The sequence below is a fragment of the Prionailurus bengalensis genome, chromosome E4 (assembly GCF_016509475.1).
Source record: "Prionailurus bengalensis isolate Pbe53 chromosome E4, Fcat_Pben_1.1_paternal_pri, whole genome shotgun sequence".
NCBI classification, from domain to species: domain Eukaryota; kingdom Metazoa; phylum Chordata; class Mammalia; order Carnivora; family Felidae; genus Prionailurus; species Prionailurus bengalensis.
This window is the reverse complement of record NC_057360.1, coordinates 27,884,618-27,909,765: the sequence shown is the minus strand read 5'-3', so window position 1 is coordinate 27,909,765 and position 25,148 is coordinate 27,884,618. Positions and strand designations below refer to the sequence as shown.

Genomic DNA, 25,148 nt, shown 5'->3' with positions numbered 1-25,148 from the left:
TTTTCTTTTCTAGAAGCCACCAGCAGCCAACAGAAGGTCAATTTTTCTGAAGGAGGTATTTTCTTTTAAAATATTCTAAATTTTTTTTCATTAACATGAACAATTTTGATAGTTACTTAAAGAGGAAAATTTTTCTTCAGGAAAAAAGTTCATGCTTATCTAAATTCATAATTGGGTCTTAGATAAAATGGGATAGGGTGAGTGATGATAGCCTTTATATGCATTTTAAACATCTTTTGTCTGAGTTAATAATTTTAAGTAAAGCCAATGAAAACAGACTTTGTCATATGCTGGCCTTTGATTATGGTATTAATATAATCATTTTTTCTAAATTCTCATAATCAGTCTATGAATAGGACAGTAAAACTTAGTCCATTTTAAAAGCCACCATAATCTTAATTACCTGCATACTGAAATGCTTGTATGAGTGTGTGTGTACATCCCCTCTTTACAACCACAGATACTCATGTAAACACACATGTACATATACTAATTTTGGCTGAATTTACACACTATATGTAGTCCCCCCCCCAAAAAGGTAAAATTTCTCCACTATTAATGCTCCTTTGTTTCCTTTTTGACTTCACATTAAAGCCTCAGAATATAATCTTGTAGATATTACTCAGAATATTTGCTTGAGATATAATTATATGCCTCAGATAACATTAATGAGCTCAATTTTAGCTCATATAAAACTTTGTGATCCAGAATAGTAAGTGTAATAAATAGTGATTCTGTGTCTGATAATTAAAGAGGCTTCATTTTAATGTTAAATTACTTGTTTTAATCTAGATCTTTAGAACATTAGAAGAAAGACTATACTAGTGTATTATTTCTTTCTTTTTAGAAGAAACTGAACAAGACGATCAAGACAGCTCTGACAGTGATATTACTATTCTTAAGGTCAGATCCGGGGATTCTCTTGATTCTGGAGGTAACATATCTTCATATTCATATGACTTTATCTTAGGAGCTGTGTTCTTAGTAAAAATCTAAAGGTATTTTGTGAATTTACTTTTTTAAAAAATATTTCCATAAGATATTTTATTAAAACTACTTTTTTAGAAAGTATACTTTTTAATATTTATTAAAATTACTGACTCCATGTGTGCATCTGATTAGTAACATGTAATGTCTATATAATATCTAAACAAGTCACTTAAAAAAAAATTTTTTTTAATCTTTATTTTTGAGAGAGAGAGAGAGAGAGAGAGAGAGAGAGAGAGAGAGACAGAACACAAGCGGGGGAGGGGCAGAGAGAGAGACACACACAGATTCCAAAGCAGGCTCCGGGTTCTGAGCTGTCAGCACTGAGCCCGACCTGGGGCTCAAACTCAACGAAAGCGAGTTCATGACCTGATTCGAAGTTGGACGCTTAATTGACTGATCCACCCAGGCACCCCACAAATAAGTCACTTTTTAGCCTGCTTTGATATTTATGGAATATAAGATATTTTTGTGCTCAAAAGAAGTTATTTGTAGTTTGTTTAAAATGTTATAGAGAAGCGGATCTCATTGGTAGTGGTATTCCTTATATTATCAGGGATGTCAGCTCTTAGGAAGTTTTAATATCCCTAGGTAATCACTTTTATTTCTGGATTGTTCAAATTCACACCAAGTTAGTAGCAACAGTTTATGCCTGTTCATGTGAATTTGTGTTTAAGTTTATTCAAGGAAAGAATTGACCGTGGGGGGAAAATACCAATTGAGGCTTAAGAGGGTGCTGAACCAATTTGAAACTCTGTAAATAATGAATAATATTATATTTTAGTCCCATGAAAGAGTAATTCTCTATTTTCCCCTCACCATCTTTTGAGAATTTCCATAATTCTGTTTTACTTTATCATTCCATTTAAAAAGTAGGCTCATAGGCTGGTTTATGGGCATTTGGTATTCTATATATTTCCCACCCTTCCTCATTGTTCCCCATTCTTTCTTGATACAGAAATCCCAAAGGAGATATGCACCATTCTAGCATAGTGGTTAAGAACATGGGCTCTGGAGCCAGAATCCCTGGGTTTCACTCCTCCACTACTAGGTTTGTGCCCTCAGGCAATTGCTTAATGTCTGTGTTCCTCAGTATCCTCATCTGGGTTGGTAAGAGGTTAATTCATATGTGCAAGCACCTAGAAGGTACCTGTCACATATTAAACACTAAACTAAGTGTTCTTATTAGTTTTGGTATATGTATACATGAAGCTCTAAAAATTAAAAACGAATTTAGCCATTCCTATAGCCAATAGTTTGATGCTATTGCTAGCAGCATAAAGCTCTTTGAAACTTCATACACTGAAGGGTCTGTGATCCCTTTAAGAATGCTAATAAATTCTTAATGAAGCACACATACCCACGTGCAGAAGAAAACTCTAGCTAAAGAAGAAAAAAGGGAGCATATTAAGAATACTGATCTTCTTAGATTATTTTCTGAGCCAGTTATCCCTTGAAGAGGTTCAAGAAGAAACAAGCATAGAGAAAAAAAGAAAGGCGAGCCAAGAAACAGACTCAACTGTAGAGAACGAATTGATGGTGACCAAAGGGGAGGAGGGAATGGGGGGGTGAGTGAAATAGGTGATGGGAATTAAGGAGTGCACTTGTGATAAGCACCAGATGTTGTGTAGAAGTGTTGAATCACTAAATTGTACATCTGACACTAATATTGCACTGTATGTTAACTAACTGGAATTTAAATAAAAACTTAAAAAAAAAAAGATCTGTTGGAATGCAAGAAGAGAATATTAGAATTTCATGTATATTTATATTTTATTTCATCCAATTAAAATGTCTTTTTGTTTTATAATAGATACAACACATTAGTTAATAGATTATTTCAATAACACACGTATTTAATGTTAGAAATATGTTTTGGAGGGGCACGTGGGTGGCTCAGTCAGTTAAGTGTCAGACTTCGGCTCAGGTCATGATCTCATGGTTCATGAGTTTGAGCCCCACATCGGGCTCTGTGCTGACAGTACAGAGCCCGCTTCGGATCCTCTGTCTCCCTCTCTCTCTGCCCTTCCCCACTCATGCTCACTCGCTCTCTCTCTCTCTCTTTCTCTCAAAAATAAATAAGCGTTTTTTTAATTAAAAAGAAATATGTTTTAGAAATCAATGCTCAATTTTTTTTTAATAATAGGAGTACACTAACAAAAATATTTAGCTACCACACCTGGATGTGTCAAATGCTTTTACTTCCGAGTTAACAATCTGATCACTTTTGAACAGAGTTAGTTATAAATTCCACTTTTATATGAAAATAAGTTTTTAAAGAATAGGCTAAAATATGTAACATATTAACCATTTACAAGAAAAATTTGAGGCAAAATGGGTATTAATGATTTCAAGAAGATCCATTATAAACTTTCAAAGTGTTCCCCAACTCAAAAGGTTTCATTATCTTCCTTACCTCACGTCATGTTCTACATCTTCTATTTTTTTTCTTTAGAAAGTTGTTAGGGAAAAGATAATTATTTAGTTAAGTTTTTAGATACAACATGGCTCTTTAGAAACTTAAAAAAAATAAAATGTGTTCCTGGGACACCTGGGTGGTTGGGCTCTGCGTTGCACTCCACACTGAGCATGAAGCCTACTTAAAATAAAAAAATTAAATATTCAACACTGCCCCAAGTGTTGAATTCCCTGGGGTTTTACTGAATATTTTTGTTCTTTTGATTACTTACTGTTCTCTTGGTAAAATATGCGTTTAAAAAGTACAATATGCTTTATAGTGCACTTTATTTCTTTTGTTCTTTCAGATCAAACTACGAAATCAAGTCAATATCCAGAATCACTTTGGCGGTCATCACAAAGTAAGTAAAACCATGTTTTAAACTCTTGAAATTCTACCTATGTGTGTGTGGTCAAATGCTGTTTTTATTTTTGAAGATCCTCTTTTAATGTAAAGTGTTGAAAAAGAGGTATAGTGAATGCTAAAAAACTCATCCTGCATCTTGAATTTGCTTCATCTCTGTACTCAACCTTGAATTCGAATTTAAAAACAAAAATCTGCTTTCTGTGACTTGCTGAATGTCCTTGTTTGCCATATAAATTTGTTGACTATTCTTAGTTTAATTAACTAACGTAGTTTGAGCTACTTACATGGACATATTCTAATAAGGATATAAAATTTTATATGCAGTATGATTTGAGCTCTATTGCAAAAGTTTGGAAGGATGAATAAACAAGTGATAAAGCAAAGTATAATAAGAAGTTAATGGAAAGCTAGGTGGTGTGTATATCAAAATCTTATAGCCTTGCTTACAATTTTGAAAATTTTCACAATACGTTGAAAAAATATAACAAAAGAAAGGATTGGAAAGTAATATACTAAAGTGCTGATAACAATCATTTGTTTAGAATGGTAGAATAATTGGTGATATTTTTCTTTTCCTTTTTTTTCTGTACTTTGCAGATTATCTAAAGTAGATATGTATTTTCTTAGGTTAAGCAGAAATGATGCTGTTTCTTTCCCATGTTTATTTATTTTTTTAATTTTTTTTTTTAACATTTATTTATTATTGAGAGACAGAGAGACACAGAGCATGAGCAGGGGAGGGGCAGAGAGAGGGGGAGACACAGAATCCGAAGCAGGCTCCAGGCTCCAAGCCATCAGCACAGAGCCTGACGCAGGGCTCGAACCCACGAACCGTGAGATCATGACCTGAGCCAAAGTCGGTCACCCAACCAACTGAGCCACCCAACCAACTGAGCCACCCAGGTGCCCCTCTTTCCCATGTTTAGTTAAGTCCCAGAATTTGAGTTAATTATTAATCAATCTAAAATATCCTTGTATGTAAAATCTTCAAGGACTCTTTTTTTTCCTTCCACATCACCTTTCTTGAAACATGAAACTGTTTTTAAAGAAAAAGTCTTTGTAAATCTGTTTTATTGATCATTGTATTTATATAATTCCACATATTTCACATTATATATATTTAGTTTTTAGCAGGTTCTGGGATAAAACTGAGATAAAATAAAAGCCACTGAGACACAAAAATAAATCCTTTGTGGGGTACCTGGGTGGCTCAGTCAATTGAGCATCCCACTTTGTCTCAGGTCATGAGCTCACGTTCATGGGTTCGAGCCCTGCTTTGGGCTCTGTGCTGGCAGCCTGGAGCCTGCTGTTTTGGATTCTGTCTCCCTCTCTCTCTGCCCCTCCCCTGCTCACTCTCTGTCTCTCAACAAAGAGAATAAAACATAAAAACAAAAAATTCAGAAAATCATTTGTGGAAAATTACTTGCTGAATCATCTTATGTGTTTGCCCTTTGTTATTCTAAATCTTTGATATTTGGAAGCTCTTAAATGTATCTCTCTATGTAAATTATGCTACATGCATACAATTATGAAAAGTGAATACTTTGTATACTAATGAATAGGTGATCGAGGTATATATCCTTGAACTTAAGATGCCATTATTTTTTGTATAACTGAAAAAGAAAAATCATCCAGTTAAACTATGATATGCCCTCGATTATAAGATACAGCCCTACATCAGAGGTGTTTTTTTAAAACTACTCCTTGGGGCTCCTGGGTGGCTCAGTCAGTTAAGCGTCTGACTCTTGACTTCAGCTCAGGTCTTTATCTCAGGGTTGTGGGTTCAAGCCCCAGGTTTGCTTCCACACTGGGCATGAAGCCTACTTTTTCAAATCAATGAAAGACATGTTAAAAAACAGGTCTACTGTTTTTCTTTTGTTGGGATAGACTGAAAACAAATCTGGAAGAATATTCATATGTCTTATTCGACATGGTATTCCTGTGTGTAGTAGTCACTTAGTAGATATTTATGAATTTTTAAGTTACACATTTCTAGAATATTCTATTTCTTGGGGCACCTGGGTGGCTCAGTCGGTTAAGTGTCCAACTTCAGCTCAGGTTATGATCTCGTGGTCTGTGAGTTCGAGCCCACATCAGGCTTTATGCTGAGAGCTCAGAGCCTGGAGCCTTCTTTGGATTTTGTGTCTCCCTCTCTCCCTCTGCCCCTGCCTACTTCATGCTCTGTCTCTCTCTCTCTCTCTCAAAAATAAATAAACATTAAAAAAATTCAGAATGTTATATTTCTTTTACAGTTAGCATATATATATTACATTTGTATTTAGAAAAAATAAATTTGAAAAATTTACAATAATACTTGTATCATTGGGTAGAAATAACTCATTTCTTCAGAACAGATTTAGAAATTTCCCTTGTTATAATTGTTTGAAATATCATTTCTAATCATCCCATTTGTCCTTAAATACCATCCCAAAACAAAAAAGTAACTACTTTTTTTACTTCATAACTTTCACTTCATAACTACTTTGCAGTGTCCACAAAATTGCTTATATAGTATAGGCCATATACACCAGTATATAGCATAACATATATGGACTGCGTGGGTTTGTATCTGAGCTTTACTACTTCCATATTACATATATATACTATTTCTATATATTATGTATATACATATGTATGTATATATATGTATATATATATTCCATATATTTGTAAAATGGGAATAATGGTGCTGACCACATAAAGTGTGAGCATTAAGTAAAATTATACTTGATACCTGACATTTAGTATGTGCTGCCATTATTTTGATGGTATTGATTTTAAAGTTGACTTATTATCCAATTCCTGAACACTTTGATGCTTAGAAAAGGGAAAACAATGAATATAGTATATATGTTTGGGACTGATGAAAGAAAGGTTTGATTTTTGTGGTGATTTTTTGATTTATAGTATCCATAGTATACAAGTATAATGTCTATGCAATATTTTCATTGTTCTTATTTCCAAGTATTCCATGACCTTATCTCTGTTTTCTGTTATAGGTCGAGACTTCATAACTCTTGATAAGCAACCTTCAGTGCTAAGTAAGTTGTTGGTTGTCTGTTCTTTTATCAGTCAAGCAATTCTGAACTTGTCTTATTCTGCCAACAAAACGTTTGAATAGGATTTTTTAAGTCATTTTAGCCTCTTTGCCTTTTAATCCACCACACATTAGTATCAAATGTGTATAATTACTCTGTGATGTGGAAATGTGTTCAGGATTATTTTACCTAAAGTAACTTATTTGCAAGAGTGAATGGTTAACTTTTTTCTTCTTAAATACATTGAAACCAAGTTCATGTATTATTGAATTCAGTCATTCTCATAGACCAGAACAAAGGATTGGTACCTAGTTTTGTCTTTTAGGTGATTATATATTTATTTGCTGTCTATTTTGCTGTAGGAAGTGGTTCATCCTTCACTGGTGTGATCCTTTGACATTATCTTTTACTTCTGAACCTATTGCTTTTATTGTTTTCTTCCCCAACTTTGTTTTACCTTTCTGATAAATTTACCTTGTAACAGGAGTATGGTATACATTTTCAAAATATTGAAATGATATCTTGGTGTATGCATTTGCTTTAGGCTCGGGATATCAAAAAAAACCTCAGGAATGGTTTGAACAATCCACAAGAATAAGGACTAAGATGCAAAGTAAGTTGCTAAATCTTTACCTGTTACTGAAGTAATTTCACGTATATTTGCTGCTTTTCTTTATTACTCAGTATACAAAAATATTTAGTTCTTCAGATAGGCATTTAGATTGTAATTTCATTACTGAAGCAGAGCTATGACTACAAGATATTTCCATCTGCTTGGAATGTCAGGAGATGGTCTGTTGTTAAGTGTAAATAGTGGTGGGAGAAAACCAGTGGATGAAGTTTTCACTTCTATCTAGCTGCAGTCCAATCTGTACATGATAATGAAATTCTACTCTTTTGACAATACCTGTTTTTTATTTGTAGCAGACATTATTTACTTTTATGTAAATAATCAGAGAAATTCTGCATACCCATTATATTAAGTAATAAAGGATGAAATCTACAAATAGTATTTTCTTGTTTAGGTTTAGGATGGATTAAGTGTCACAGAATCTGAAAAATACCATATATAGATGTGATGAAATAATCATGCTTTGAATTCAGTGTCTATCATAATTTCTATAGCAGTTTTCACATTAAACCTTGACCGTGTAAAAAAAAAATTAAGTTACCCTTCACCTTTATCCCTTCTTTATACTCTAACCACAATAATCTCAAGGTTATTTGGTATTCCTTTACTTTTATTTAAAAAAGTTTTTTAATGTTTTATTTATTTTTGACAGAGAGAGAGAGATAGATCATGAGCGGGAGAGGGGCAGAAAGAGAGGGAGACACGGAATCGGAAGCAGGCTCCAGGCTCTGAGCTGTCAGCACAGAGCCTGACACGGGGCTCGAACTCACAAACCAGGAGATCATGACCCGAGCCAAAGTCGGACGCTCAACCAACTGAGCCAGCCAGGCGCCCCATCCTTTTCTTTTATTTAGATAATATAAGGGGCTCCTGGGTGGCTCAGTCAGTTAAGCATCTGACTTCAGCTTAGGTCATGATCTCACGATCCGTGAGTTCAAGTCCCACATTGGGCTCTGTGCTGACAGCTCGGAGCCTGGAGCCTGCTTTGGATTCTCTGTTTCCCTCTCTCTCTCCCCTCCCCTGCTCACTCTCAGACTTTCTTTCTCTCAAAAATAAATAAACATTAAAAAAAAAAAAAAAAGCTCCATCTCTTGCTCAAAAAATGACTAACTATAATTGACAAAGTTAGCTTGTGTAAACAAACCTCTGTGGCTTTGTTTTATCATCAGTAAAGTAGTGGTGGTCATAATTCATTGTTCCCAACAGTTGAAGTTTTACCCCACATGTGAGTTCTTCAGTCTAAAACTGAAAAAACTTTCTGTCCTTGCCTTATTGTTGGCTGTCATTCCTTATTGTTGTATGTACCTGGTGTTAGAAAACTATTTCTTCTTACAATTTGCTCTTCCTGACCTGTTATAGTTAGGAAAGCAAATATTATTTAGCTTACTAGGATTTTGCTTGTAACCAGTATCAAAATTAAAACTTACTTTGAAGATCTAAGAAATAAACTCTTGGAAGTAAAAATGGATGAGTTTAAGTATATTTTCTATGAAAAACTCAGTTCTTATTTTATTTCTTAGTTCTTAACTATACATTCCGGGTAATTGATAACAGATGTATTTCTTCCAGGTAACTGTAGTACACTTTGTTACCAAAAATATATAATTTTTATTTCCTCTGATAAGACATTGTGCAAATGCAATGGAGAAGGGAAAATAATTATACTGAAGATCTGATTAGAATGCAGAAATAGATTTTTTTAGTTGCTAAATTAATAGGTAAGGCTTAGTCTGTTTGCGTCCCTGCTTTGTCTTAGTGTATTTATTTATTTATTTATTTATTTTCAACGTTTATTTATTTTTGGGACAGAGAGAGACAGAGCATGAACGGGGGAGGGGCAGAGAGAGAGGGAGACACAGAATCGGAAACAGGCTCCAGGCTCTGAGCCATCAGCCCAGAGCCTGACGTGGGGCTCGAACTCACGGACCGCGAGATCGTGACCTGGCTGAAGTCGGATGCTTAACCGACTGCGCCACCCAGGCGCCCGATGTCTTAGTGTATTTATTATGGCTTAAATATCTGCATACTGATTGATAGCCATCTACTACATATACAGAGCTTTGAGAATTATATAGAAATTATATGCCAGAAGTTTGCACACTGAGGTGCAGATAACAGAATTTTTTAGACCTTTAGCTACATAAGAACTTTAAGAACAGTGAACATGAAAATATTTTTAGTGAAAGTAGAGGCCTGCAGTGATTTTCATATGGACTGACAGATTCCTCTTTAATCCAAGATCATTTAAAATGGTTTTTGCTTAGCATTCTAATAATTTCATTATTTCATTAAGTTTATATTTCCATATTCTTTAGTGAGAAAAAAATTAATTTTTAGATTTAGGTGTTCACGAACCTGGGACTTTCACATCCTTATTGTCAACCCATGATAGCACAGTTCCTTAGGTAGACAGGTCCCAGTTTGGGTTTCTGCCTGTTTTCTAGTCTTTTGGAGAAGATAGAATCACTGTCTTTATTTTTCCTATTTCCCAGGTAATAAAACAGTGAGAATAGGGAAGAGTATCTAGGGAGAGGTCAGGCCTCTATGAGTGTGTGCCTCATTGATATACATGTTTTGGAACCTGTCTCTGAAAGTAGCACAGAGGAATGCCTGGGTAGCTCAGTTAGTTAAGCAGCCAACTTCAGCTCAGATCATGATCTCACAGCTTGTGAGTTTGAGCCCCACATTGGGCCCTGTGCTGACAGCTCAGAGCCTGGAGCCTGCTTCAGATTCTGTGTCTCCCCCTCTCTCTGCCCCTTCCTGCGCATGCTCTGTCTCTCTCTCAAAAATAAATAAACATTAAAAAATAAAAATAAAATAAATAAATAAAATAAAAGTAGTTCAGAGATACAAAGGAGAGTTTGGAGTTAGAGCTGCAGTCCCAGCTCTTCTACTTACTAATTGAGTGACCTTGGTAAAGCCACTTAGCCTTTGTTAAGGTTTTCTTACCTTTTCTTACCTTTAACGTGGGGACAATAGTGCCTATGACTGGTTATTCTAATTATCTTGTTATATATGTGAACACAACTTTTTACGTCTGAATACCAAATGCATAATTACTAATTAGTAAATAATCACTAAATGATTACTTATTTATTGTTAACAATATATTGTGTAATAATCAGTAATAACAACTATGAAAGATTCATGTCCTCTGCACTTGACTTTTTTTTTTTTTTTTTTAATTTTTTTTTTTCAACGTTTATTTATTTTTGGGACAGAGAGAGACAGAGCATGAACGGGGGAGGGTCAGAGAGAGAGGGAGACACAGAATCGGAAACTGGCTCCAGGCTCTGAGCCATCAGCCCAGAGCCTGACGCGGGGCTCGAACTCCCAGACCGCGAGATCGTGACCTGGCTGAAGTCGGACGCTTAACCGACTGCGCCACCCAGGCGCCCCTGCACTTGACTTTTATAGAGTGATTGTTACCATACTCTTCTGACTGGAAAACCTTAAGCTTTATCTTTTGAAAAGGGGTGTGTGTGTGTGTGTGTGTGTGTGTGTGTGTGTGTATGTGTGGTGTATGTGTGTGGTGTGTTTTTTGGTTTTTGGTTTTTTTTAGGAATTTCTGTCACTATTTCTGATGATATTTTTTTTTTTTTTTTTTAATTTTTTTTTCAACGTTTATTTATTCCTGGGACAGAGAGAGACAGAGCATGAATGGGGGAGGGGCAGAGAGAGAGGGAGACACAGAATCAGAAACAGGCTCCAGGCTCTGAGCCATCAGCCCAGAGCCTGACGCGGGGCTCGAACTCGCCGACCGCGAGATCGTGACCTGGCTGAAGCCGGACGCTTAACCAACTGCGCCACCCAGGCGCCCCTCTGATGATATTTTTAATAAGAAGAGGGATAGAGATTACCTCTTAGAGAATGCTGTCTGCCTGAACAGTATATACCCTGCTTATAAGTTTGTGTTCTATGAATTTTATATATATTACATATGTTAGATAGTAACTTATTTAGCTATTCTTTATCATTAAAATCATCATAGAAGAGCACTTAACAGAATTTTCTTACATTATCTCATTTGAACTTTGCAACCATGGATTAAGATATACAAGATAAACATTTTCTTGATGGATTTTTTTTTCTAAGACAATTGTATTATGTGTCACATGCTCTTTCACTATTGGTTCCTCTACTTGGTGTCCTCATATAGTAACTTTTTAAAACATTTTATTGAGGTATAATTGGCATACATTTAATGTATTACAGGCTTGATATGCTTGGGGATGAGTATACATCCGCAAAACTATAACCACAGTCTATACTGTTAGCGTATCTGTCACCTCCAAAAGTTTCCTCTCACCCTCTTTATTTATTACTATGTGTGTGTATGACTTAACATAAGATCTACCCTCTTAGCAAATTTTTAAACATGTGGTACAGTATTGTTAACTATAGGTACTATGCTTTGCAGTAGATTGCTAGCACTTAGGCATCTTGTATACCTGAAACTGTGTGCCTTTAACTAAAATCTCCTCATTTTCCCTTTCCCCTCCCTCCTACAAACACCATTCCGCCTCTCTGCTTCTGAGAACTTGACTATTTTAGATTCCTCACAAAATGAATTTTCAGAACTTACAGCTATATTGTCTTATATGATGCAAAACACTGTAGATTTTATACATATTATTAACACTAGGCATTAAAAATGAAAATACAGTGTAAAAAAGCAATTTGTATTTATTTGCAAGTGTAACAAGTCACGAGTTGATAATGAAGAAGCAGTAGTATGATTGTTTTATGGTGGCCTCGTGTAATCGATACGATTGCCTCATAGTAGCCTAATCGATACACTAATAAATGAATCATTATAAAATTTTTATGGCAGACACTATTACAGTCAGATTCATAATACAGTATTTGGAAACATAATGTTACTTTATTTTTTTTTTAATTTTTTTTCAACGTTTTTTATTTATTTTTGGGACAGAGAGAGACAGAGCATGAACAGGGGAGGGGCAAAGAGAGAGGGAGACACAGAATCAGAAACAGGCTCCAGGCTCCAAGCCATCAGCCCAGAGCCTGCCTGACGCGGGGCTCGAACTCACGGACCACGAGATCGTGACCTGGCCGAAGTCGGACGCTTAACCGACTGCGCCACCCAGGTGCCCCCTGGAAACATAATGTTACTTTAAAGAACAAAACAAAACATTCACCTGTGATGATAGGCTGACAGGCAGTTTCTCCAATTACTTAGAGCAGTATATGGTATCATAATTCCTTGAAAGCAAAATTAATAAACAGAAAACTAACCTTATTAATTTTGTATTGATTATCACTCCTCTTATGCCTGGGTAAGGATAGGCTATCCTCTTCCGTACAAGCCTTGCACACAGTGTTCTACACAGTGAACACTTAGGAGAAGATGATGACCCAAAAACACTTCGTACAATTCTTGCCATACAGTTTATTAGATTTTCACACCAAGACATTCATACACACGCAACAGATCAGTTCATTGTGCTGCGTGATGGTTATTTACTAGTCATTAAGTGGAAGTGCATCATCATAAAGGTCTTCAACGTTGTCATTTTGTGTTGAGTAGGCTGAGGAGGAGGAGGAAGGGTTGGTCTTGCTGTCTTAAGCGTGGCAGAGGCCAAAAAGGTGGAGAACATGGAACAGGAGGCAGGCATGCTCCAAAATACTTAAATTCTGTCTCACTTTTTTTTTTTTTGTCTTCTCATTTCTCTAAAAGTGTGTCTATATGGTTCCAGTTTTTCTTCCACCATTTCCTTTAGTTTCAGTACCTCTATCATAAAAGGGTCCTTGTCGTTAAGTCAAAAGCAGTCTTGAATAACTGGCCACATTATCTAATGTCAGTTTGTTTTCTGCCGCTGCTGCTTCTACATCTTCTTCCTCATCGGCTGGCATCAGATGATGCCACATCTCCGTCAAGGAGAAGCACACCTTCTCCGTCAAGTCGTCTTCTGTTAATTCCTCTGGCGTGTTTGTTAGCTTTTGAACTTCTCCAAGACCCATATCTTTTTTTAAATTCCAGCATAATTAACACGCAGTCTAGTTATGTTAGTTTCAGGTGTACAGTATAGAATGACTCTGCAGTTATTCAGAGCTCATCACAGCAGGTGCACTCCTTAATCCCCTTCACCTATGTCACTCGCCACCCCCCCCCACCTCCCCTCTGTAACCATGAGTTCTCAACAGTTAAGGGTCTCTTTTGGGGGTGGGGGCACCTGAGTGGCTCAGTTGATTAAGCTGTGGACTCTTGATTTCAGCTCAGGTCGTGATCTCACAGTTCATGAGATCGAGCCCCACATAGGGCTCCGTCCTCACTGACAGTGCACTCAGCCTACTTCTGATTCTCTTTCTCCCTTTCTCACTGCCCCTCCCCTGCTTACACTTACTCTCTCTCAAAATAAACAAACAAACTTAAAAAAATTCTTAAAAAAATTTTTTTAACGTTTATTTATTTTTGAGACAGAGAGAGATAGAGCATGAACGGGGGAGGGTCAGAGAGAGAGGGAGACACAGAATCTGAAACAGGCTCCAGGCTCTGAGCCGTCAGCACAGAGCCCGATGCAGGGCTCGAACTCACATACCGCGAGATCGTGACCTGAGCCGAAGTCGGATGCTTAACCGACTGAGCCACCCAGGCGCCCCAAAAAATTCTTTAAAAAAATTACAGAAAGAACAAAAACAAACAAAAAAAATCTTTTTGTTTGGCTCTTTTTTTCTTTGCTTTCTTTGTTAAATTCCACATATGAGTGAAGTCATGTGGTACTTGTCTTTCTCTGACTTATTTATTTGACTTAGCATTACATTCTCTAGATCCATCCATGTTGTTGAAAATGGCACGATTTTATTCTTTTACACACACACATATATACCACTTTTTTTTTTTTTATACCACATCTTCTTTATCCATTCATCTATTGATGTATACTTAAGCTGCTTCCATAATTTGGCTATTGTAAATAATGCTGCAATAAATATAGGGTGCATATATCTTTTCAAATTAGTGTTTTCATATTCTTTGGGTAAATAACCAGTAGCAGAATTACTGGATCATATGGTAGTTCTATTTTTAATTTTTGGAGGAACCTCCCTACTGTTTTCCACAGTGACTATACCAGTTTGCTTTCCCACCACAGTACAACAAGGGTTCTTTTTTCTTCACGTCCATGCCAACATTTGTTTCTTGTTTTTTTTCTTTAAGTTTATTTATTTTGAGAGAGAAGGTAGTTGCATGTGGGGGAGGGGCACATAGTGGGGTGGGGGTGGGGGCCGGCGGAGAGAGAATCCCAAGCAGGCTCCCCTCTGGTGGCACAAAGCCTGCACAGGGCTCTGTCCCACGAACCTCAAGATCATGACCTGAGTTGAAGCCAAGAGTTAGACGCTTAACCAACTGAACCACCTGGGCACCCCTCTTGTGTTTTTGATTTTAGCCATTCTGACAGTGTAAAGTGATATCTCCTGGTGGTTTTGATTTGCATTTTCCTAATGATGAGTGATGTTGAGCATGTTTTCCTGTGTCTGTTGGGCATCTGTATGTCATCTTTGTAGAAATGTCTTCCTTGTTCATGTCTTCTGCCCATTTTTAATTGAATTATTTTTGTGTGTGTTGAGTTGTATAAGTTCTTTCTATATTTTGGATACTAACTCTTTATCAGATACGTCATTTGCAAATATTTTCTCCTGATCAGTAAGTTGTCCTTTAGTTTTATTGATGGTTTCCTTTGCTGTGCAGAAACTTTTTATTTTGGTGTAGTTCCAACAGTTTATTTTTGCTGTTGTTTCCCTTGCCTCAGGAAATATATCTAGAAACAATGTTGCCTGGACAATGTCAGAGATATGTGCTCTTTTCTAGGATTTTTATGGTGTCAGGTCTCACATTTAGGTCCTTAATTCATTTTGAGTTTATTTTTGTGTATGGTGTAAGAAGGTGATGCGGTTTCAGTCTTTTGCTGTCCAGTTTTCCCAACACTATTTATTGAAGAGATGGTCTTTTTTCCTATTTTATATTCTCACCTCCTTTGTCGAAGATTAATTGGCCATATAACCATGAATTTATTTCTGGGCTCTTTATTCTGTTCCATTGATCTATGTGTCTGCTTTTGTGTGAGTACCATACTATTTTGCTTATTCTAGCTTTTTAGTATATCGTGAAATCTAAAATCCATATCTTGATACCCTTCACCCCCCACCTTTCTGCCATATTCATGATCTCTCTCATGATTTCCTTGATCAGCTGTGTTGTAAATCCTATAAGATAACACACATCTGGACACAGTTTTCTCTAGCAGGAATTTATTGTTCTGGGTTTGATGGTTTCTTCTATAACAATTATGGCATTATTAAAGTATATACATATGTTAATTTTATGCAATTATGATTTAATACTGTATATTTAGGGGCACCTGGGTGGCTCAGTGAGTTAAGTGTCCAACTTTAGCTCAGGTCATGATCTTGCGGTCTGTGAGTTCGAACCCCACTTCAGGTTCTATGCTGACAGCTCAGAGCCTTGATCCTGCTTCTGATTCTGTGTCTCCCTCTGTCTCTGACCCTCAGCTGCTCATGTTCTGTCTCCCAAAAATAAACATTAAAAAAATTTTAATACTGCATATTTATGTTTGTTTATATTTCCCTCAGCTTCAAATGGCACCATGTACAGTCTGGGTGCATAAATTTTGATAAATTTTAACTGTACTGTAATTTGTGTGTATTTTATGGTAGTCAATGATAAAGTAGTATCTACATATATTTTATATATTCATGAAATACTTAACTTTTTCTTAATTTTTAAAAATATTTCTAGGCTATGCATTTCGACTGTGAGTTTTTCAAATTGTTATAAATCTTCAAAAAATTGTTCAGTGTGTTAAAAGTCCACATATAAGTGGACCTGCACAGTTTAAACCTATGTTGTTCAAGGGTTAACTGGATATACCACATTTTATTTATTCACTCATCCATCAGTGGACTTTTAGGTTACTTCCATGTCTTGGCTATCATGAATATTACTGCAGTGAACATAGGCGTACAGATATCCCTTCAAGATCCTAATTTCAGTTCCTTTGGGTATATATCCAATAGGGTGATTGCTGGATCGTATTGGTAGTTTCATTCTTCAGTTTCTGAGGAGCCTTCATGCTCTTTTTCCATACTGGCTGCAGCAATTTATATTCCCACCTACAGTGCACAAGGGTTCCCATTTCTCTACATCCTCTGTCCATATACCTCACTCTTGACTTTTGTATAATACTTATCCTAACAGGTGCAAGGTAAAACTTACTGTGATTTTGATAACATAACTCATCACATGTTTCAAGTGTGCTGTAATCACATGGTCTGTTTTTGCTTCTGTTGCCTGTGTTGTTGCTGTCATATACAGGAAATCATTGCCAAAGCCAGTGTCAGGTTGCTTTTTCCCTGCATTTTTTCTGGGAGTTTTATGGTTTGGGTTCTTATGTTTAAGTATTTAATCCATTTTGCATTGATTTTTGTGTGTGTGTGTGTGTATGGTATTAGAGTCCCAGTTTCATTCTTTTGCTTGTGGATATCCAGTTTTCCCAACATCGTTTACTCAAGAGACTGTCCTTTCCCCATTGTGTATTCTTGGTATCCTTGTGAAAGATCAGTTGACCATATCTGCATGGATTTATTTCTGGATTCTTTATTCTCTTCTGGTGGTCTGTATGTCTGTTTTCACGCCGGTACCATACTGTTTTGATTACTCTAGCTTTGTAATGTACTTTGAAGTCAGGAAGTGTGATGCACCCAGCTGTGTTCTTCTTACTCAGAATTTCTCTATTTAGAGTCTCTTGTGTTTCCTTGTGAATTTTAGGATTGTTTTGTATTTCTGTAAAAAATGCCGTTGGAATTTTGATGAGGATTATACTGAATCTATAGATTGCTTTAATGTTTATTCTTGAGTGGGATAGTGTGTGTTGGGGGGGGAGGGGGCGGGGAGGGCAGAGAGAGAGGGAGACACAGAATCCAAAGCAGCCTCCAGGCTCCAAACTGTCAGGACAGAGTCAAACGTGGGGCTTGAACTCACGAACTATGAGATCATGACCTGAGCTGAAGTTGGTCACTTAACCGACTGAGCCACCCACGCTCCCCTAGACATTATTAGAATATTAATTCTCCAATCCATGAACATGGGCTACCTTTCCATCTATTTATGTCAGCTTTAATTTCTTTTATTAGTATTTCGTAGTTTCCAGTGTACAAATATTTTACCTTCTTTGCTAATAAGTTAATTCCTTATATTTAGTTCTTTTTGATATTATTATAAAGGGGATTATTAATTTTAAAAAAATTTTAAGTTTGGGGCACCTGCATGGCTCAGTTGGTTGGGTGGCCGACTTCAGCTCAGGTCTTGATTTCACGGTCCATGAGTCCGTGAGTTTGAGCCCCGTGTCAGGCTCTGTACTGACAGCTCAGAGCCTGGAGCCTGCTTTGAGTTCTGTGTCTCCCTCTCTCTCTGCACCTCCCCACTTACACTCTGTCTCCCTCTCTCTCTCTCTCAAAAATAAATAAACTTAAAAAAAAATTTTTTTTAATTTAAGATGTTCTCTGAGTTATGTAAATATTACATGTTATATAATAACTGTATATTGTTATATATTATAATCAGTATAATATATATTGTAGCTATATGTTATATGTGTTACATAAAATGTCTCATTTGATTCTTTTATATAATAATATGTATCATAATTTAATGATTTCAGGAATAGAATTTAGTGATTCAGTATTATAGTTTTATATTATTATAGTTATGTATTACTATATTATAATATTATATACTATCTCATTTGATCTTTGTAACCATAGAGTAAGGTATTCAAGATAAATATCACTTGATGGAATTTACTTGTTTGTTTTAGTAATTCAGTTGTTAACTTTGGTGACCTAAATTACAAGTTTCTAAATGATGTTATTTCCTAGGCTACACTAGTAATTGTGAAACAATATGCCTTAAGGTTGATGTCATTTTGTTTCATTTGACATTTTTTGTCATATAAGCAAAAATAAGGCTATTTCTATACCTTAGCAGTGCTAATTTTATACCTCTAGGTTAGTCCTGTGTTTCTCAAATGAAAGTTCTTGGTAAATACCAGGAAGGTCATTTATATATACGTAAGTTATAAAATCCCAGGCAAGTGATAGATGGCAGTGTTAGCAAATGTAGGTCATATGAATTAGTAACTCTCTCCCTTCTGAGAGTTGCCCTTCCATTTCTTCTCTCTCTTATGTTAAAATCTGTGGTCATGCCAAGAAGCACTGAGGGAAAAAGGAAAAATTTAGGATAATTTTGTTTGCTAAAATAATGATAGAAGTAGAGATTTGATGGAGTCATGAGAAAATTATTTTTGAAATCTGACCACAAACCTAAATAAAACAGAATTGTCTATTAATAGAAATGGTGAAAAGTTTGTACTATAATTTTAAAAATATTACTGATATTTGAAATGATCAGAAGCACCAGAGTAAATATTTGAATCATTTTGAGTTAGAAAGTAGGATTAAGATTGAGTTTTACCTTAAAACCCCTTATCCAGTAGCTCAATAATCCATAATCCATATTTTGTCCTTTTTTCCCCTTCTTACAGCATCATCACCAGACAGGAGTTCAATATATGGCAGTTTTTCAGATGGTATAATACGTTTTATTTTCTTTTAGTTGTACTTATTTTCTTTGTTCTATTAACTTTGTGCTATACGTTTCACCACTTCCATTAAGTAATTTGGATCAAATAATTTAAGGCTTTCTCACAAAACAAATGTATTATACTAGACCATGGCATGCTGTGAATAATTATGAAAGAAATAACTTTTGAGTCTCAAGGAGCTGTCATTCTAATGGGTGCTTAGATCTTCCACTTTTTCTTCTATTTCTGGCTGATTTCTGCCTCATATTCTCATGGTAGAATTTGTATTTTCTTTCTCTGTTGGAAATGCTTATATTATGAACCATAAATTGATAAGTCTTTATTACTTCTATCATTAGATGACAGCATTCAGAAATCAGAACTTGGAAACCAGTTTCCATCAACTTCCAGCCAAAGTAAGTTTTTCTGTTCAGTTTTTATAAGCAAGTTTCTGAAATTGGTCATTCATAATTGTTTTAATTTTTTTTTGAAAGCAAACAATGCTATTTGAAGAATTGTATTTTAAACACTTAAGAGGAAAAAGTATATATTTTACTAGCAGTGAAATTCTTTAAGGACAAACTATATGAAATAACATCCGTAAGACTAAGAACAATTATCCATAAGACTATCCATAAGACTAAGAGCAAAAGTTAATAAGCAGCACTACTGATAATAACCAAGTGAACCTTGCTGAATCAAAAGAAAGATGGCACATAGCATGACATAATAGGATTACCATGGGTTTTAGAGTCTACAGACTCGACCACTTTAGCCTTCTGTGTAGCCTTGGGGCAAGTTTCTTTAATTCTCTAAGCCTCCTTATTGTCCTGAATAAGTACTAAGAAAAATCTTCACAGTGACTCTCAGGCTTTGGTCTCATATTGCTTTCTACTAGCAAAATTAATAAATACCTAAAGAATATATATACATATATACACACGTATATGTACATATACGTGTGTATATATGTATATATGTATACATACATGTGTGTATATATATATATGTATATATGTATATGTGTGTGTGTGTTATACCTGTCTGTATTTACCTAGAAATTAAAATTGAAAAAATTTTAAAGTGCCTATTTATTTTGAAATAATTTAGTAAGAATAGTGACCAGTTGCTTGTATTTTCTAGTCTCTTTAATGCCTGGCTTAATAAAATAGAGCTGGATTCTCATATCTCCTTCTTCATTCAGTATGTTACAACATGTTGTTTTGGTTGCAGTATACGCCACATTCCAGCTTTATACTGATAATATAGATTTTTAATAGTCTTCAGGTAATTGTGGATATTCTGATAAACTCAACAAGGTACTTGAAATGTGAAACCTGAGACCATATTAATGAACTTTTTATGTTGTTACCTTAAAATCCATTGGTCTTTCTTATACTTTGAATGGAATATCACGTAGTGATCATTCGGAAAATACTGGTTCACTAAGTTATGTAGATCTTCCAAATGTTGACACATTTTTAATACAGTATAAAAAGGATAACATTTGTTGATATCGCCACCAATCTCAAGACAAAAGTTCTTAAGTATTCAGGAGCTGTCAAGCTTAGAGTGGCAGATACAGTATTTCTACAATCCTAATTTTCACTTTAAACCATGAATTCTGTAATTGGCAACAAATATTGTCAGCTGTTTTTCTAGAAACAACAGACTTACTTTGTTCATCTTCAAGAAAATGTCTGCCAAATACTCAAGTCTGACTAACCATTCTTTGTCACTTGTTCTTAAAAGTACTAGTTCAGTTCAACTCAGCTGCACAGAGTTCTTTTCCTCGAGACAACTACTGTGCTGTGCTGGGTAGCAGAAGTACTTTAGGTATATTTCCCAGTTCTTCACATAAAATACTAAGATTTGTGCTCAAGAGTTGAGTATTAATTAAATGAAAAATTTTGCTTTATGAAGCAGTTTCACTGATACCCTTAAATGAATGGGTGTCAATACAAAAACTGTATTTCCACTACCCTGATTCATGCTAAGGCATCAGTTGTTTTTCCCACCATTGCTTTCTTTGCACCATCAATGCAAATGTCCACATGGCGGGAAATGTCGGATAACATCTTAATGTTGTGAGAATAGCTTTAACCTCAAGGACCTCCTTGGAATGATCTCAAGGTACCCACCAGTCACACTTTGAGAACTATTTCTCTAAAAACTCTGTAGTATAAATAAATAGAAGGTATAAAAGTATTATTGTTGTTTTCCTGTTAAATGAAGTGGTATATGAGAAAGTCCTTTATTAAACTGGAAAGTGCTAGGTAAATGTAATTGGTATCATTATTGCCAATAATAATTAAGGATGAGTTGCAAACTCAATTTTTTTAATGTTTATTATTTATTTTTGAGAGAGAGAGAGAGAGAGAAAGAGACAGCACATGCAGGAACGGAGGAGGGGCAGAAAAAGAGGGAGACACAATCCAAAGCAGGCTCCAGGCTCTGAACTGTTAGTACAAAACTCGACTTGGAGCTTGAACTCAAGAACCGTGAGATCACGGCCTGAGCCAAAGTGGGACACTTAACCCACTGAGCCACCCAGGCACTCCATGAGTTGCAAACTCAATTTTACTGGTGTTAACTTGCATTCCACAAAAGATAGGCATCTGCAATTAAAGGGACAGCTACCTATTATAATATATGGAAGATATTCACTTACAGTGCATCCTTTTTTAATCCCTTTGTATACTTCAGAAACATTCCACCTTGGATGATCAGCTACATGAATTCTGAGCATCTAAATTTAAAAATCTATTTTGTATTTTAGTATCATTAACCTTTTAGTATTGTTTATCTCTCAAATATTAATAGTAGTAATAATAGTTTTGCTTTAGAAATTATCTTATTTCTGACTTATGTCATTTCATACATTTAAATTCTATTTTTTACTCTAAGACTTTTTATCATTTTGACATTGAAGAGGCATATTTACACACATAACTTAAAACCTAGGGGTGTGAGATTTTCTTGAATACATGTGATAAACCTTTCTTTAAGAAAATAAATTACCCGCTCCGTTCTTTAAATTCCTTCCACTTTTTTTTTTTTTTTTTAATTTTTCTTTTTCAACGTTTATTTATTTTTGGGACAGAGAGAGACAGAGCATGAACGGGGGAGGGGCAGAGAGAGAGGGAGACACAGAATCGGAAACAGGCTCCAGGCTCCGAGCCATCAGCCCAGAGCCTGACGCGGGGCTCGAACTCACGGACCGCGAGATCGTGACCTGGCTGAAGTCGGACGCTTAACCGACTGCGCCACCCAGGCGCCCCAAATTCCTTCCACTTTTAATGTCTATGGAAATTAATATTGGTCTTACAAGTCGTTTGTCCTTGAATCTAAGAAAATGATCACTGGCATTTCTTTTTCTTTCTTTTTTTTTTTTTCCTGAGCAGAAGCAGCTGGACAACCCAAAAGTGCATCTTTTGTCAAGATGAAGTGGTGGTGCCTGCTCATTCTGGTAGCTTCTTTTGCCATTGGGAGTTTTCTCTTCGTTCGTACTCCTGAGGTAAAAACCACTCCTGTTCAAGAGTTCCAGAACCAGATGAAACAACTTATGAATAAGTACCAAGGTCAAGATGAGAAGCTGTGGAAAAGGAGCCTTACATTCCTAGAAAGACATCTGAATAGCTCCCAGCCTCGGCCTCAGCCTGCTATCTTGCTGCTCACTGCTGCTCGAGATGCTGAAGAAGCACTGAAGTGTCTGAGTGAACAAATTGCTGATGCCTACTCTTCTTTCCACAGTGTCCGTGCCATCCGGATTGATGGGGCGGACAAAGCTACTCAAGACAGTGATACTGTCAAAGAAGAGGTAGACTGGGAACTGAGCAACGGGTTCACGAATGGCCAGAACGCAGCGGTGGTACATCGCTTTGAGTCACTGCCTGCAGGCTCCACTTTGATCTTCTATAAGTATTGTGACCATGAAAATGCAGCCTTCAAAGATGTAGCCTTAGTCCTGACTGTCTTGTTGGAGGAGGAGACGCTTGGAACCAGTCTAGGCCTAAAGGAGATTGAAGAAAAAGTGAGAGATTTCCTCAAAGTCAAGTTCACCAACGCTGACACACCCAACTCCCACAAACATATGGACCCGGATAAATTGAGTGGGCTCTGGAGCCGTATTTCTCACTTGGTCCTGCCCGTCCAACCTGAAAATGCCCTGAAAAGTGGCATCTGCTTATAAAGGGTGACAGAAGACAAAATCATGTCTCAAATTCGGAGAATTTTTCAGCCTTTGTAACCAGAGACAGAATTCAGAGCTCTTTATGAAAGAACTGGTTTCTTTTTAAAGGCTGTTAAGTTCTTAGGTAAACATGGAACATCTAACTCATTTGTTCACCCTAATTATCTGTTATTTGAGAGAATCATTTCCCTGTTTCCATTAAGATCTGCGTTCATGATCTCTGAGGACTACAACTTACATGCAGTCCCCTAGTCTGTTTAGACTCGGGGTTGAATCATTACTGCCGTGTTATGACCAGACCAGGTTGGGGGGGATTGGGCTCCTTCCTATGAATCCTCCCAAGTTTATAAGTTAGATTTTTCACAGAGTTTGCTATTAGTAAGGCAGCTCTATAAATGCAACTGTGGGTTTTCCCATTATTCTCTTTTACCATCATTTAGGTGCGAGTTCCTTAGTCAGTTTCCACTTTTAGAAGCAAGAGTAATGAAAGGTCATCTGAGTGTGTTTGGATTGTTTTCTTTGTCTTTGGAGGGCAGGAGAAGGAGGCAAGGAAAAGGAGAAATTGTGGAATGAGGAAGGTAAGGGGGAAAATCTTCAAGATGAAATTTAAAATAAGCCACTGAGACTTAGGTCATTCAGGTATAGCCATATGAACTCTATTCTCAGTGAATTCTGCTGGGGTTTGTTTTTCACGTGTCCTTTTCCTTTAAGAAATTTTTGGTCCTCCCAAGGATTTTAAAGCATGTATATAATAAGATTTAGCATATTTGTTCATTTGACTCTTAAGGGTGTGGTCAGTTCAGAGCAGTTTATTTTGGACATATCCTGAAGCCTTTGTTTTGAATTAAGAAATATAATCGCAGGAATTGGTAAATCACGGGTTAACCGGCTTTCCTGGGCTATCGAAGAAGGATTTGATTTTCTGCGTGCAGTTCTACAAATATAAAGATGCACTATGCACGTGATAAATTTTATTAAGAGTGCCTCGAGCCAAAGAGAAAGTGAACTTTACCATATGTGGAGAATGTTGAGATGTACTACTGTGCATTCCTGTACCGCTGTTGTATTTCAGTTGTAACCTGGCATCTATAACTGACCTTTCTCATCTGTTGACTGCTTTGTTATTCTTAAAATCGTAAGATTCTAGATACACCTTTTTTTTTTTTTTTTTTAATTTCTACAAACCTTAAATGAAAATACTGTTTTTAGAATACTAGAGGCAGTCATTGGCTTTATCATTCACCTGTTGAGGATCCTCCCATGCCTGGTAGTAGAGTGTGGTCCGGTTCCTTCCAACTAGGACAACCCGTATTCATAAATTTATACCCTTTATTGAAAATTGTTCCTGACTGTCAGAAGTCAGGTCATCTGATTTATAGAGGATTCTAAAAACAAGAGTTTTTGAAAAGGCTTATTTTATACACATATATTATATGGAGAAACAAATGTTTTTATTAAATGTTTCGCTGACCAAAATAATTTTAAAGAAATTAATGTTACTTATGTCTTTCAGGAGAAATAATTGTAGCAGCTGATCTGTAAATGACTTTAGAAGCTATTTTAGTAATTTAAATAAATTTACTTTCTTGGTTTGTACTCTGTGTGTCGTAAACTTAATGATGATTCATGAACCTTTTCTTTTTTTCTAGTTAATCCTAGAGTTTTCTTTACACTTGAACAATTTTAGTAATTTCTGCTAGGAGAAACAAAGGCCAGAGAATTGTAGCCATTTACAAGTACATTGGTTAAAAATATAATCACCATGCTCTTCTGTTTCATCCAGGGATTTTTGAATTTTCACTATATTGGAATTAATTTAGGTTTTCCTGACTTGGCAGAAGAATCTACAGCAGTG

General features: G+C 36.1%; 1 protein-coding gene across 4 annotated transcripts in view; it reads left to right on the top strand.

Annotated features, from left to right (window-relative positions):
- Positions 1-24,889, top strand: part of TOR1AIP1 (torsin 1A interacting protein 1) — a 47,220-nt gene extending 22,331 nt beyond the window's left edge. For 2 of the 4 annotated variants that reach the window (XM_043568311.1, XM_043568310.1), the window contains 8 exons: positions 14-55; positions 848-934; positions 3,753-3,806; positions 6,811-6,852; positions 7,394-7,462; positions 19,063-19,107; positions 19,461-19,517; positions 22,506-24,889. In XM_043568311.1, coding sequence (XP_043424246.1) covers positions 14-55; positions 848-934; positions 3,753-3,806; positions 6,811-6,852; positions 7,394-7,462; positions 19,063-19,107; positions 19,461-19,517; positions 22,506-23,293 — 1,184 coding nt within the window. In that variant the 3' untranslated portion in view covers positions 23,294-24,889. The remainder of the gene's footprint in view (positions 1-13; positions 56-847; positions 935-3,752; positions 3,807-6,810; positions 6,853-7,393; positions 7,463-19,062; positions 19,108-19,460; positions 19,518-22,505) is intronic. The other 2 variants (XM_043568313.1, XM_043568312.1) reach the window with 1 other exon arrangement.
- Positions 24,890-25,148: the final 259 nt, after the last annotated feature.